Source organism: Penicillium chrysogenum, assembly GCF_028827035.1.
Source record: "Penicillium chrysogenum strain IBT 35668 chromosome Unknown utg000004l_segment0_segment0, whole genome shotgun sequence".
NCBI lineage: Eukaryota > Fungi > Ascomycota > Eurotiomycetes > Eurotiales > Aspergillaceae > Penicillium > Penicillium chrysogenum.
The window spans coordinates 4,968,692-4,982,840 of record NW_026622752.1 but is presented as its reverse complement, the minus strand read 5'-3'; the positions used below and the strand labels follow the sequence as shown (position 1 = coordinate 4,982,840).

General features: G+C 49.4%; 3 protein-coding genes across 3 annotated transcripts; 2 read left to right on the top strand and 1 right to left on the bottom strand.

Annotated features, from left to right (window-relative positions):
• Positions 1–965: 965 nt before the first annotated feature.
• Positions 966–4,364, bottom strand: N7489_007850 (FACT complex subunit POB3; the record flags this gene model as incomplete). Its single annotated transcript, XM_056713600.1, has 9 exons — positions 966–1,223; positions 1,278–1,350; positions 1,400–1,633; positions 1,695–1,826; positions 1,876–2,630; positions 2,687–2,909; positions 3,537–3,673; positions 3,724–3,843; positions 3,972–4,364. 9 exons carry the CDS (start codon positions 4,362–4,364, stop codon positions 966–968), a joined length of 2,325 nt encoding a protein of 774 aa, XP_056567315.1.
• A 1,523-nt stretch (positions 4,365–5,887) lies between these two features.
• Positions 5,888–9,544, top strand: N7489_007849 (uncharacterized protein; the record flags this gene model as incomplete). The annotated part of the gene is made up of 2 exons (XM_056713599.1): positions 5,888–9,200; positions 9,309–9,544. 2 exons carry the CDS (start codon positions 5,888–5,890, stop codon positions 9,542–9,544), a joined length of 3,549 nt encoding a protein of 1,182 aa, XP_056567314.1.
• A 687-nt stretch (positions 9,545–10,231) lies between these two features.
• On the top strand, positions 10,232–12,793 carry N7489_007848 (uncharacterized protein; the record flags this gene model as incomplete). The annotated part of the gene is made up of 6 exons (XM_056713598.1): positions 10,232–10,251; positions 10,300–10,328; positions 10,383–10,583; positions 10,654–11,191; positions 11,248–11,903; positions 11,961–12,793. The coding sequence occupies 6 exons, from the start codon at positions 10,232–10,234 to the stop codon at positions 12,791–12,793; spliced, it is 2,277 nt and encodes a 758-aa protein (XP_056567313.1).
• Between the last annotated feature and the right edge of the window lie 1,356 nt (positions 12,794–14,149).

The window sequence follows — 14,149 nt, the reverse complement described above, 5'->3', positions numbered from 1 at the left end:
TCAAAAACATATCAGCATCTTGTCTGGGGAAGAGTCTCCCGATTGTTTGTCTCCTGATCATGGGCGGAATAGCTTACACATTGCGAAAGCCGGGGATATAGGATATGTAAAACTTGTAAATTAAGATCCCCTAGAAGATTGGATGTCGTCAGTCGCCTTTCCTAATCTCCAGTGGGGTCGAATTGTCGCGATAGGGGAAAAAAATTCGGGGGAGCAGGGGGGGAATGTACCAGGAATTGTTCTTTCCCAAAAAAAAGGGGGGTGGGATTGGAATAAATTGACCGGAAGCGAGAGACGAGGAAAAGAAAAGAAGAGTAAAAACGAAGGAAGATGAAAAGGATGGAGAGAAGGAGGTTGAATCTGCCAGTCTGGGAAAGAAAGGGGGAGGAGTGGTCGGGGGCCCAGCTATTCTGGAGTTGGTTTGGATCGACCCGCGTAGGGAAAACACCTGATGTGTTGGCTATACGGATCTGGACTATACAATATGTGTACATACGTAATGTATCTGATTCTTATTTTTGTTTCTTCTACTTGTTTGCTTGAATTGCTCCTATGTTATCTATATTTCGGCTCTTTTCTACTTTACTCTATACGTAAACCGTAAAAACACCGTTACTGACTGCAGTTCGCATGGTTCTAGGCAATAGGACTGCAGTTCTATTTCCAGCCTAGGAATGTGAGATTTCCTATTGGTACTGGATTGTCGGAAGCTACTAGTACATTCGTATACATTCATGTGTAGTTTACCTGTGTACTTGTGTACTTGCCAGATCTCTCTTCTCCTGAGATCAGGGGTTAAGGAACCTTGGAAAGCCCCAGAATTGGTCCAATCAACTCACGTGAGCTCCACTATATATCAGGAACATTAACATTGGACTATATGTTGTATAGAATGCTATAAAATGCTATAACATATTGTATTACTAGAACAGACTTGGATATTTTGAAAAGAACTAGCTGTACATCTAAACCTTGGTCTTCTTCTTGGGACGCTCATCCTCATTGTCGCCTCCGTCAGAAGCATCACCCATCTCTTCATCGCTATCACCACTACTCTCGTGATCCGAGTCGAACTCTTCGGCCACATCGGATTCCGAAGAACCAGCAAAGTCTTCGTCAACTGACTCTTCATCCTCATCTGCCGATCCGCGATCAGGTCGTGCTTCTTCATCACTCGAGCCCATGGCATCGTTGTCAAGAGCAGCAGCAATAAGTCCAGCAGCCTAGGAGATGATTAGCATTTGTATGAAAACACCAGGGAAACAGAGTTCACATACCTCTTCGGCCATCTCGTTCTTGATGCGGATGCTTTTAGCTTTGAAAAAGTCCTCGAGAGATTTTTGTTCCTCGCTGTTCATGTCAGAATATCCCCGGAAAAAGAAAAACATCGGGTACTTACCGGTTGATGTTGCTAAATTGGTGCTCACCCAAACCACCCTTCAGGCTAACAGTGATGTCAAAGGTTCGGCTGGCGGAAACAGCGCCTCCGACACGCGACATTGTAACAATCGCAATGTTCTCCAATTGAATGTAGGTCGCGGGCTTGGGAACGAACATGAGACTCTTATCCAAGAAGTATAGGAGACCCTCGTTGGCCTTGATTGAGCACTTGACGCCTTGGTGACCGTGGTGGCTATGGGGATGTTAGTAATGGGCTACGCGAATGCTGCAAAGATAGGCTGGCAGGCACTGACCTGGAGAAATCCTTGGAAGGCATAATGACCTTCTTTCCAGATAGACCACGGAAGACCTTGGTGACAACTTGGTGGATTGGCTCTTCATAGTGCGGCTGCAACCTGTCCTTGTACTGGTCTTTCAAGATATCCCTAAAAGGTTGTTAGTAGGTAAAGTAGACCCAAGCGCAGGGAAACTGACTCTGTCATGTTCATCTCAAGGCTAATCTCCTCGTCCAGCTTCAGCTGCATGACCAGGAAAGGATAACGGGTCTGACCTTGTCGCAGAGGAGGATCAAGACCGAGCACAATAAGAGTATGGGTATCGTCGTTCTTGGGGAGAAGGAAGAATTTCTTAATGGCGGAATATTGAATCTTGTAGTCGTATGTCTTTCCGCGCAACCGGAAGGACGATTCGTACATGTCAATATCGAAGCGACCTCTGGGCGTGAGGTGAAGAACATCCAGGAAAGTAGCAAAGGTATCGCCAGCGACATCTCCAATCTCGGCCTTGTCCATGAGCGTCTCGTAGAAGAGGTTGGCAGCATTCTGCTCCTCGGCCTCTTCCTCGTTGTCTTCTTCCTCACCATCGGCGCCTTCCATCTTTTCCTTCTTTACGGCCGTTCCGGGAATGTAGAATCGCATTTCGACAAGCTCGTCGGGGCCTGCAGCAGCCTTGCGGCCTCGGTTTCTTGTGCTTCCGGGCTTTGCCACGGCATCGCTTCCGTCGCCGGCGGGGAGGGAAAACTCAACGGCGACCTCGTTCCTTCCAGCCAGGTTGGTGTTTGAGATTTCGGAATAAGGAACCTCGAAGGCGGGTCGGTTTTGGACGTTAAAGGCCAGCTCTGCTTTTGTGAATTCTGCCTTGCCCCAGTTCCATCCTCGCAGAGCGTGCTCGCGGCTCTCCACGTTAATGCCGTACCAAATCTTGAATGCTTTGCTCAGTCGCTCAAAGTCCTTTTGAGTTGTCAGTTTATAGGTCAATGGTCGCAGGATGCTCAGGTGAAGTATACCTCTTGATCGAATCCATCCAGTTGGATCACTCCAGACGATCTCGATAGGATCTTCAGCTCAAAGCCTTTCGCGGCGCGACTCCATTGGGCTGCGCCGATGTTGCTGCTGTCAAGTGTGAAAGTATCGCCACCGCCGGACGGGCGCCAGCCCAGACCACTTTCAGCGAGCTTGCATTTTCCAGGCTGCTTTGAGATGTCTAGGTAGATGTTATCGAAGCTCTCCCTGTAAGATGGTCAGTGCCGGGCAACAGAACCACTGCGGAAAACTCTTACATGATGGAGCTTGTGGATGTAAGATCGTGGCAGGTGAAGGGATAGGATGCAGAAGAAAGAGATTTGAAGTGGCGAGAAAACAGATGAGAAAGGTAGGTGAGGGATGAGCAGCTGGGTTGAAAGCTTTAAGATTTCGGTTTCTGGAGTTCGCGTTGCGGCGCGCCGTAGGGAGGCCAATTCAGCCCAAAAGCGTTTAGCGTTGATGCCTGAGGCGACAAAGAGCATGTATATTCTTTTTCTTTGAGAGTCTGAAGGAATCACTCAAGTTCATCTGAAAATTAGTCGAAAATTTCCATGGGGACTCGATGAATTCTATTTAGATATATAATGGTTGAGTTGGTCATGTATTTTGGAGTACTGACTCAGGTTATGTATATATGGCACTCTACATGCCATATTTCCTCTGCCGGGGCTTTCCTTTCTGAGCTGCCGCTTTTAAGAGCCCAGTACAGTGGTAATCTCATAGAACATTCCCACACGAACTGGAGCATCAAACGCATAACTACATATGTAGTAGAGTCACTTGTTTACAATTACAAGTCACTTGCCCCACCTTAGCGCCATAACCCCCACGAACACGAACAATACTAAAGCCAACGACTTCAATATATCAACCTCATTCCAGTGTCGACTGAACCAATTTTCCAACTCCACCCGCCAAATATAATGCCCGCTAGCTTTCAACGCAGATCGAAGACCTGGAGTCCGTCTAGGCTGCGAGAATTCCATTCTTGTTGGTATTTATGTATCTGGCCGGCACTAACCGTTTTGGCGGCAAAGTGGCCCAGTGTCTGGCGGTCTTTAAGATAGGGGCTGGGTTTGTCGGTTTCAGGATCGTCGGTTAGTGTCAATAGTGGGACACCATAACCGCAGGAGGTTTGAACCTGGATATGTTGTTAGATAGAATCAACCCTTGTTATGAGTCACATCTCTATGACGCATTATGTTTGGGATGCTTTTCGGTCTTGCGATTGATCCTCGAGTGGAAGTCATATGAAAGACAAATGCTAACCTTGAAAACGTCAAGTTGAATGATAGCGCGTGCTCCCGCAATCGGGGTCTTCCCCATGCGCTGTACACATTCATCAAACTCGGGCTGGTCCCACTCGATAACAGTACCAGTAGAGAACAGCCGCAAGATACGAGGAGACGTTTCGAATGAGCAGAACATCAAGGTAATGCGACCATTTTCACGCACATGCGCGATGGTTTCGCAGCCAGACCCGGTTGAATCGATATACGCTACCTGGTTGGGACCGAAAAACGCAAGGCAAGAATCGGGTAAGCCCTTTGGAGAAAGGTTAACATGTCGGCCACGCAGAGGAGCCGAAGCCACGAAGAAAACACTTTGGCGTAGGGCCCAGTCACGTAGGTCGTCTGAAATGGACTCGTAGAACTTGCCCATGGCTACGTGTGAGTTGGTTGACAATAAGAGATTGAGAGAGGAGTTGATGAGGAAAGTGGAGCGCATGCAAGTTGGGTGTTGCATTAATACCTCCTCGCAGCTACGTCTAATTGGCCAGTTTTGTACCAGCTCCTTCAGAATCCGAAATCCGTTACCCTCGAAGTATCTGGCGATATCGTCTATCCCGCTAAGCTGAGGATCGGTGAGCAAAAAGCGGCCGTGGGTGAGCATCAAACAGAAAGGGAAGGCCAAGAAGTAGCATAAGAAATCCGGTTGGTAGGGCAGTCCTGATGTGAAACCAGCAATATTCTTCCTTTTTCTGTTGTATATAACATCATTACTAGAACACATAGCATAAACTCTATGGGCATATCCACCTATTGACCCGCAAGCCAACCTAGGTATGTACCTTGTGGGTGGACAATTTCGCTGCCTGGTAATCCGTACTCCGTATACGGATGGTATACGTTGATTTATGTGGATTCCAAAAAACCAGACATCTACAACGTACAACATACGCCCCAGAGGTGTGCGTGTGTTGGGATACGCAGACCGAACCAGATCGTGGAGCCCGATTCTATATTTAAGCGAAACAACGCGGGGCTTTGGATCATTTCTGCGACAAAACATCGGGATCCACTTGGTGATTTAGCTCAACGTTGGTGTACGATGCGATTCTCAGGATATATTAATACACATCGATCTACTAATACAGTACGGAGTATAGATAGTACATTGTTGACAAGCATAGAATAAATGACATTAAAAAGCACATTCGACATATCAAAAGGGATTAAAGGGGATACCCATGGATGACTTCACAGGAGATAAGGGCAGTGCTAAATATTTCGTACATCTCGTCATTACCGGCAAATTAGTCGTACAACGGTAGATCCTCATTCTATCGAGTCCCCCTTGCCCTAGTAATGGACAGACTATTAGATATTGATTTGAGGGGCTTATTTGACAAACAACTGAACCCTCAATTGCAAACCCATTTGCTTTTTTCCTCTAGTACATCATACTATCCTTGTCAACAGCATCAAGAGACCTTTGATATCACACATCCACGGTCCATAGGTCCCCACTATTTAGACGGGAGGCTGGGAGTGGCCATTCTCATTGGCTGTCTGTGAGTTGTGAAGTGCATTAGCGTGGTGGTCCTTGTATTTTTAATTTGGGAGCTGTAATTTAGAGTATTGCCGTTTCAATTTCGAAAAACAAGACTGGGTCTTCCCCTGGGTTCCCTTCACCTTCATATTCAGTCATTCGTTGATACTCAAATGCAGTGAGGCTTCGGTCTCGAGCATGATTCATTCATTTACATTCCTTCGCTTCTAAGTTCTTCTTTTTTTATGCCACATTCTTTATCACGTTCTTTTCTCCACGCGTTGCGGCCTGACGGCCTCCCTGAATTCCTTGGACAGCACAGCCCTGTCTAGTCTTCCCACACTCGCTTCAACCATTCCAGCCACTTCAACTGGTCAACTACACTTCTCTCGCCCGTCGTCGCTCCCACGACAATGAGGATCTCTTCATTGTTTGGGCCCGCGGCGGCCGGCTGGCCCTCGCTCCTCGCGCTTTTACCAACTCTCAACGCCCTGTCATTCGAGTCAGTCTCCGTTCCGGAACTGGACCTGAGCTCGCTGGGACGGGTATCAATTACTGGTGATTTCGATGGCGTTTCCCTCTATCAGTATAAGGAACAGACCGAATCAATTCCTGATGGCACCCAAGCCCTCCTGACCCCGCTACCGAACGGTATTCTCACAAGTCTTTCATCCGCCGATGCGCAAATCATGGCAATGTGCCCCTTCACTCAAAAAGATGGAAAATTTGCAGGGATATTTGTCGGTGGTAACTTCACCAGCCTGGGCGGAGTTGATTCACCCGGTGCTGCTCTCTTCGACCCCATTACCAGCAAAATTACTGCCTTACCGGGCCTTTCGGGCTCGGTAGCTGCCGTGACTTGCGATCAGGACACTAACCGCGTCTACGTTGGAGGAAAATTCGCCTACGACAACACGACAAACGCCGCCGCATGGGCGCCGGACGATGGCTGGACTGATCTCCCGTTCAGTGGCCTAAATGGCCCAGTTAGCTCGATTATGAAGGCTGACAATGGTCATATCATCTTTGGAGGATCATTTGATGCCCTGGGAAACAGCACCAGCTCCTCAAACGAAAGACAAATTCTCAACCTCCAAAATGCGACCATCACATCCGATACGGACTCACCTCTGGACGGCTACTCCGATCCCCGTAACATTATTTGCTCGACAGACGGGAAGGCTGCCAAAGGCAAGACCTATCTTCTACACGACTATGCGCCTGGCTTTTGGAGAGCAGACCTCGGATTCGATTTTTTCCCGACTAAGATTCGCATTTACAACACTCATCTGGATGGACGTGGCACTAAGGAGTTTTTACTTCGAGCGCTCCCCGACAATGGCATCATGAATCTGACTTACATCGACGAATCTGGAAAAAAAGCCAGCTGTGACTCGTCCTGTCCGCTTTCGAGCGACACGAGTGAAACATACCGTGAATTTACTATGGTTAATCCCGTTGGTATGCGGGGTCTCCAGATCGAGGTTCTCAGTTGGTACGGGCAAGGAGCTGGCCTGAACGGCATTGAAGTCTTCCAAGATCAAATCCTAACATACGCCATTGACCAATACAACGAACCGACATGCTCGGGCATTGAATACCCCGCCAAGTCAACGCGCACCGGCTCTTGGACTATCGAGTCCGGGTATGTGTCTGCAAAAGTGTCCGACTCTGATGCCTCGACTACATCCGTCACATTCGAGCCTGACGTGAAGAAATCCGGCAACTATACCATCAAGGTCTATACTCCCGGCTGCAGCCAGGACAACTCTTGCAGCTCACGGGGCATTGTTAATGTCACAGCTACCCTTTCGAGTGGGTCTGACTCTGACCAGCCCGATCCGTCATTTTTCTACCAGACCAACCGCCACGACAAGTATGACACATTCTACACTGGCTACGTTGATGCCAGCAGTGACTCCTTCCGACCAAAGGTTACCCTGCGGGCCAAGGACGGCCAAGGGGATATCACCATCGTGGCGTCTCGTGTCCGATTTGAACTACTCTCCAGCACTGGTGGTCTCAATGGACTATACGACTACGATCCGACCTCCAAGGTTGAAACCTCGGATCTTACAAAGTCGGACATTAACAAGGCGGGGACTTCGCTTGAACATAACGCAACAATCTCAGTCATCAAGGAGCATGATGATGTGATCTATGTCGCTGGTAACTTCTCCGACAGCAAGATCCACAACATCATGTCGATCAAGGACGGCAATATCACAGCAATGCCCGGTTCTGGGTTGAACTCTCCAGTACTAGCAATGACCACCCTTGACAATGTCCTGTATGTTGGAGGTCGCTTCACCGATACCTCAGACGCAGGTTCTAAGGGCCTTGAGCACGTTGCGGCATACTCATACTCTTCCAAGGAGTGGTCAGCCCTGGGTGCAGGCTTGAACGGTCCTGTTAGTTCGATCTGGGCTGTTGAATTGAATGCATCAACTGCTATCAACGAAACAATCATTGCTGTGAGCGGTGACTTTGATCAGATCATTGCTTCCAACGGGAACCCCGTGGTATCTGTTGCCGGTTTCGCCATGTGGGTTCCTTCTCACAAGGACTGGCTCCAGAACCTTAATGTTACACAGATGCAGTTCGGTGGTCAGCTCTCCAGCGTTGCTTCCCACAACAACACGCTCATTTTGGCAGGCAATCTTGCCACAAATGGTATCATCGCTGGTGGTGCCGTGTCACTGCTAGATTCCGATGATTTGCAACTCATTCCTCTGTCGATGAAGATCAACCGCCAGAAATCGAGCACTGGCCTGATCACTGGTGCCTATGATAGCGAATCGAGCCGGAATCTCACTATGTACGGTGGGCATTTCGCTGCCGCTGGCAGCAATGGATCAACCATTGAAAACATTGCCATTCTCAACGGTACCAATCAGAAGATCTCAGGTCTACCGCAAGGCGTCGACAGTAACTCAACATTTGTTTCAATGCTTGTGCACAACGATACCCTTTATGCGGGTGGAAACGTCACAGGAAAAATCGATGGTACTACTCTGCAAGGTCTTGTGGTTTACGACCTGGACAAGAACGAGTTTTCTCAGACTCAGCCGGCCTTCTCGGGCTCAGACGTCTCAGTCAATGCTATTGTCAATCGACCGGGTTCGTCTGATATCTACTTTGGAGGAAACTTCGAAGGTGTCGGGCAGTTGCCATGTAATTCCGTCTGCTACGTTGATTCCGCCACCGGCGAATGGGATCAACCTGGCTCGTCCCTAAGTGGCACCGTGGTTGACCTTCATTGGGCTAGTCAAAAGACGCTGATGGCTGTGGGTGACCTCCAGGTCGGTGGAAACAATACCGCAATTGCTACCTACGAAGTCAAATCCGAAAAATGGACTTCTTTCTCTGGAGCATCTCAGTCGGATCTCCCCGGGAATGTGACTACCTTTACAGCTTCTAGCGCAGATCTGTCGAAGTTCTGGATCGGAGGTACTGCGACCAATGGCTCGGCCTTCTTCTTGAGCTATGACGGTTCCAAGTTCCTATCTCCCGGAAGTCTGTTCTCCGAGGGCACAGTTATTCATGCTCTAGAGGTTCTTCCTGTCCGCCATGACCATTCTGCGGCCTCTTTGTTGAGCAACGAACAGACCCTGTTGATCATGGGTTCGCTTGTGATCCCGGACTTCGGACATGCATCAGCCGCGCTCTACAACGGAACCCACATCACTCCATTTATCCTTTCTCAGCAAGCTGATGGCCAACCGGGTAGCATGTCGAAGTTCATCTCCGAGAACAAAAACCCCTTACACCACCAACAGTGAGTTTACCTGCCTTTTGTCCTTGACAGGAATCAATACTGACTCACCAACGTAGAAAAACATCACTCCAATGGCATTGCAGTCTTGGTCGCTTTCTGCTGCGCTCTGGGCTGCGTCTTCCTCATCGTGCTAGCCGGTGTCATCCTGAACAAGGTGCAGCGCCGCCGCCAGGGCTATGCAGCTGCCCCTCAAACCTTTGGCACCGATCGACCATCCGACATGCAGCGCCTGCCGCCCGAGTACCTCTTCAACTCGCTGCATCAGTCCAACCCTGGTGCTCCGGCCCTTTAATGCCCCTTCTCACACCAAAAGAAAACCATCTAACCCCTTTGATTTGCTTCGAGGCTGGCGTTTCTGTTATGTTCTATCGTAAACAACGTTGCTATACCCAGCCATCTTTATAATGTCTTTTGTTCTATTCGCCTGTGTTTTCGCGCCGGCCATATCGCGATTTATCTTCAATTTTTCCCCTGGCTCCTTGCTCCTGGCACATGTGGCCGATACAATCTTTCAAAGCTCCTTTGTGAATATGTGTCTGTGTTGATGTACCATATGCTTTTCAGCGATTTATTCCTCACTTGAGTGGATGTGTGTTGCTTGGGAGGTTGGAGATATGTAGATAGCCACGATTTGTTCGTGGACACGACAATTAATACAATACCCTTTTGCTGATGAACGTATTCTCAATAAGTACTACTGTACTTTCGTACTCCGTACTATACTAGCAATGTCTAATTATATCCCACAAAACAGCATAGCCCAATTTCCACTTAATATAAACCACGCGTCCACATCTGAGCACCTGACCTCGGGAGCACAGCCCTGGTCTCCAGGGCTGAGTCAGGTTATTTGTGTGGGGGCCCCAGGTCACCTGCTCTCTCCCCGCAAGTCGATCTCCAGGTTTTCGTATCCCAAACTTAACCCACCACTTTCTCTATCTCGGATGTTGTTACTGCATCGCATTCATGCCATTTCGGTATGCGATCACGAACCGGCTGGTAAGTATATGCGCCCAATAGGTGTGGTACATTGCTGACGCGACCCAGCTTAACGTGTCGAACACGAAAGCTCAAATGTAGGAATCTGTTCTCTCGACCGTTTGATTGCTTGGCGACTAACTAATTCATAGGCGATGAAGAGAAGCCCGAGTGTTCACAATGCCGCAAAGGCGGCCGAGAATGTCGTCCCAGCGAAGGTGTAGTTTTCCGCCATCAGCAGAACGCGTCGATGAACCGGAACTCCCCAGATGGTCGTGGCAGTCTCAACGGGTTCTATTCGTATAAAAACACTTTTGACAAGGATAGTGTGTGGCTGGATGTTCCCAAACATGGTATGGCACCGCTGCGGCATATTGTTTCGATTTGTGATTCTTTTTAGACGGTAGCTCATATCCTCTGCAGTGATTTTCGTCGACAACTCCGATCCATACGCCGACGACCTCGAGTCCTCATTAACAGATCCGGGCAGCGTAGCGCAGACAAACTCTCCAAATCGCAGATGGGGTAGTGGGGACTCTCGAACGAATGATGCCGAGACGCAGGGATTAGAAGCCTTGTCGGCGGTCGCAACACACGATCGCTTCCCTTTTTCTCCCCTGGACCATTCGGTCTCCGATAGTACCTCCTATACCTCTCCAAACCCACGGCAGAGTGCCGCTATACCCCCGGCCTCGCCCTCTATGTCACTGTCATCCACCAGCAACAATACCAATATTAATTTCCTCCTTAACCCCTCGCAGTCGATGTCCCCCTCCATCGACCCAAGTATGCAGCTCCCTGATCGGAATACTGCGCTTCCATCGAGACCGGCAGTTTCGCAGAGAAGCTTGAGCCATATGAGCCACATGAGTCTCATGAATCACGCACCAGACGACAATGCAGAGAACGATTTCGAGACTGCTTTCTTTTTGCGACATTACTCAGAAGGACCGGGACTGTGGTATGTTTTCTTCCGTCTGGCTGACGTGGAACCATGAGTAACGATGATGTCTGCAGGATGGATCTCTTTGACCTAGGGACATATTTCGCTTCATACGTGCCAGTGCGAGCAAGAACCAACCCGCTTTTAAAATTCGCGGCCTGCGCATATTCCGCTAAACAGCTAGGCCGAGTCAAAGGTGCCAAGGCCCCGGTAGGCGGAGTCTGCACCCAGCAAGCTGCCATGGAACTGTGGCCTGACAAAGACCCCGACTTCGCATGGTACGGGGCAAAGTATTATGAAAAGGCCATCCAGCTGTTAATGAAGGAGCTGCAACCTGACGCAGAGGGCCCACCCCCATTGAGCACCCCAGAGGCTTTCGGTCAATGGCAGGCTGCCGAGCTTTGTATAGATTCGGATAACCCACGTAAGCGCCGCAGACGGCTTTCTGATAGTCGGCTCTCGCATGGAGTTCATTCCGATGAGGTGCTCGCGGCGACGGCCATTTTGTCCGTGTATGAGTTCCTCGATGCCGCAGGGCCTGCGTGGAATCGTCATTTGAGCGGCGTGAAGTCATTGCTTGATGTTGCTGAAGTGGGAATGATGCCTCTCGAGCAGCGTCCGTCTCCGGGAGAGAATTCATATCAGACACAGACGCCTAAGAAGTCGGGTCTTTCTAAGGCTCGGAAGGCGACGTTTTGGAATTTCGCGCGGCAGGACTACTTAGCTGCCTGTAAGTGTTTTCTCCCCCAATAAATGATTCCCTCCAACCTCCGCTGACAGAGAGTAGTTATCAATGAAAGCCATACAAGGCTGAACACAGACGACACAGTCCTGTGGACCGAAGCAGGTCTACTCATCGACAACGCGGGCTTTGTCCGCCCCAGCAACACAGGCGCAGCAGGATACCCGGAAGGCGAAGACGTAATGAAAGAAGATCTAATCAGCAACGGACTAGTCTGGATAGTGTCCAAGATAGTCAATTTCATAAGCTCTGGCGACAACGTGCACCTAACCGACCACCGACCCGTGCCAGGACCCTTAGCCGTCTCGCAACAAGTCCTCCTGGAGCGGTGGTACAGACTCGAATCCGAGCTTGATGCATGGTACAACGGGGTACCGGAGACATTCCGGCCCTGCGCACGAATAGACTCATCCAAGCTCGGACACCATCGCCCGCCCAACGAAATCGAAGACATCTCCACCCTCCAGGAAATCTGGTACAGCCTGCCCATGTGCGCCTCCGCTATGCAGCACTACCACATGGCGCGTATTCTGCTGCTCATCAACAAGCCGCACGAGTCCACCAGTCGTCGGAGCACTATCACGCTTCGTCTCCAGTCATACCGCTCCATCGAATCTGAGATTGCATTCCACAGCCGCGAGATCGTGGGTATCGGTCTCTCCCGCCCGGACGGAAGTGTCAGGATCAACTCGCTGCAGCCGCTCTTTGTTAGTGGGCAGTGTCTGACGGATCCGCGCGAGCGCCGCACTACCGTGCGCCTGCTGAGGAGTATCGAGTCGGATCTGGGCTGGGCGACTGAGTATCGTGTGCAGCAGTTGCTGAAGGAGTGGGGGTGGGATGAGAGTTCGACCCTATCGCCTGGTTCCTCTGGTTCCTGAGACTTGAAGGTATCTTGTTTTTCACAAGATACGGTTAGAGTTGTGGGGTTGGCGCGGGCTCAACGCAACCACCCTCATTGTATAGTACCTGGACCCTCTTGGTCGGGCCTGTATTGGATCCGATGACATCATTTGAGGGTACTGGGGTGAACTGCGTATTTGCAGAGTAATGGGCCGGCTGTCGAATTGTGACCATGCATCCCAGTCCTGTCACCACCAGCACGCCATGCCATGCTGAGAATCAAGTGACAAGCGACTGGGGATTCTCGTTCATTCGGGGGATGTGTCCTCATGGTGTGACGAATGCCAGAGACATGAGTAATGATTGTTCATGATACCCCCAGGGCCGTGGACCTCCTATAGTAATCATAGTATAATGCAGCCCTCTGTACAATGTGCAAGATAGGTATAACCATGAAGTGGGCAAATGGAATCTAAAGAAAAAGAGCACAGAAATATTAGCAAATTTAGGGTCGAAAACCTTTCCCCATTTGATTCTGCAGGGTTCGGTTTAGTTGCCTCTGAGTACTGCACATAGGACACACATTCTCCATATTATGTACGGAGTACATGTAGGGTATACTCCAGTATTTGTTCGAGCTTGTCTCTGATTCGATCAATATCTACCCCATACTTGTTCTTCAGCTTTGACAATCTTAATTTATGTCATAAAGGGATTGGAAATAACACAAGTCTTGACCAAACCTTGGAGATATGTACATATGTACCAAGTGTCACTTAACACCACACACCCAACACCCAACACACCAAATATCATCAATCTCTTCCTAATCTCTTCCTCTACGTAACCTTCACCGCAAACCCACTCCAGCCCTAAAACCATCCCTCAGTCCCCAACGTTGCAGGTTTTCCGTTGCCCATTGTGTCACCGAATCCACATGCCCCCACTGATTTACCCTTCTGGGGTTCCGGGGGCAACTTATCCGACAACGCTCCAGATCCGACATTATTCAGGATCTACCCCGACGAGAATATCTCGGGCTACTTGTACTATCCCGCATGTACTCCGTAGGAATCGGGGATCTTTTTCGGAATGGAGAGTGGAGAATGGAAAGTTTGGCGGAGCCGAAGAATTCCAATTTAAGGTGGCGGGGAAGATAAGAGATTTAGTTGGAGATTTAGTGTGGACTAGGGAGCTTGAAATACGATGTAGTTTAAAGGAGTTTGGGTCTGCGATAGTTATGTTGATAGATAGGGGTTCATTTATGTACGGAGTAGAGTATTCAGGATTTAAGATTAAGTGTCACGGTCACTAAATATCTGAGGTTAATTAAGCGCACCTTGAATCCATGGGGATATTAGTTGAGCTTGTGTTGGTGTTTCTGTTGAGTGGTT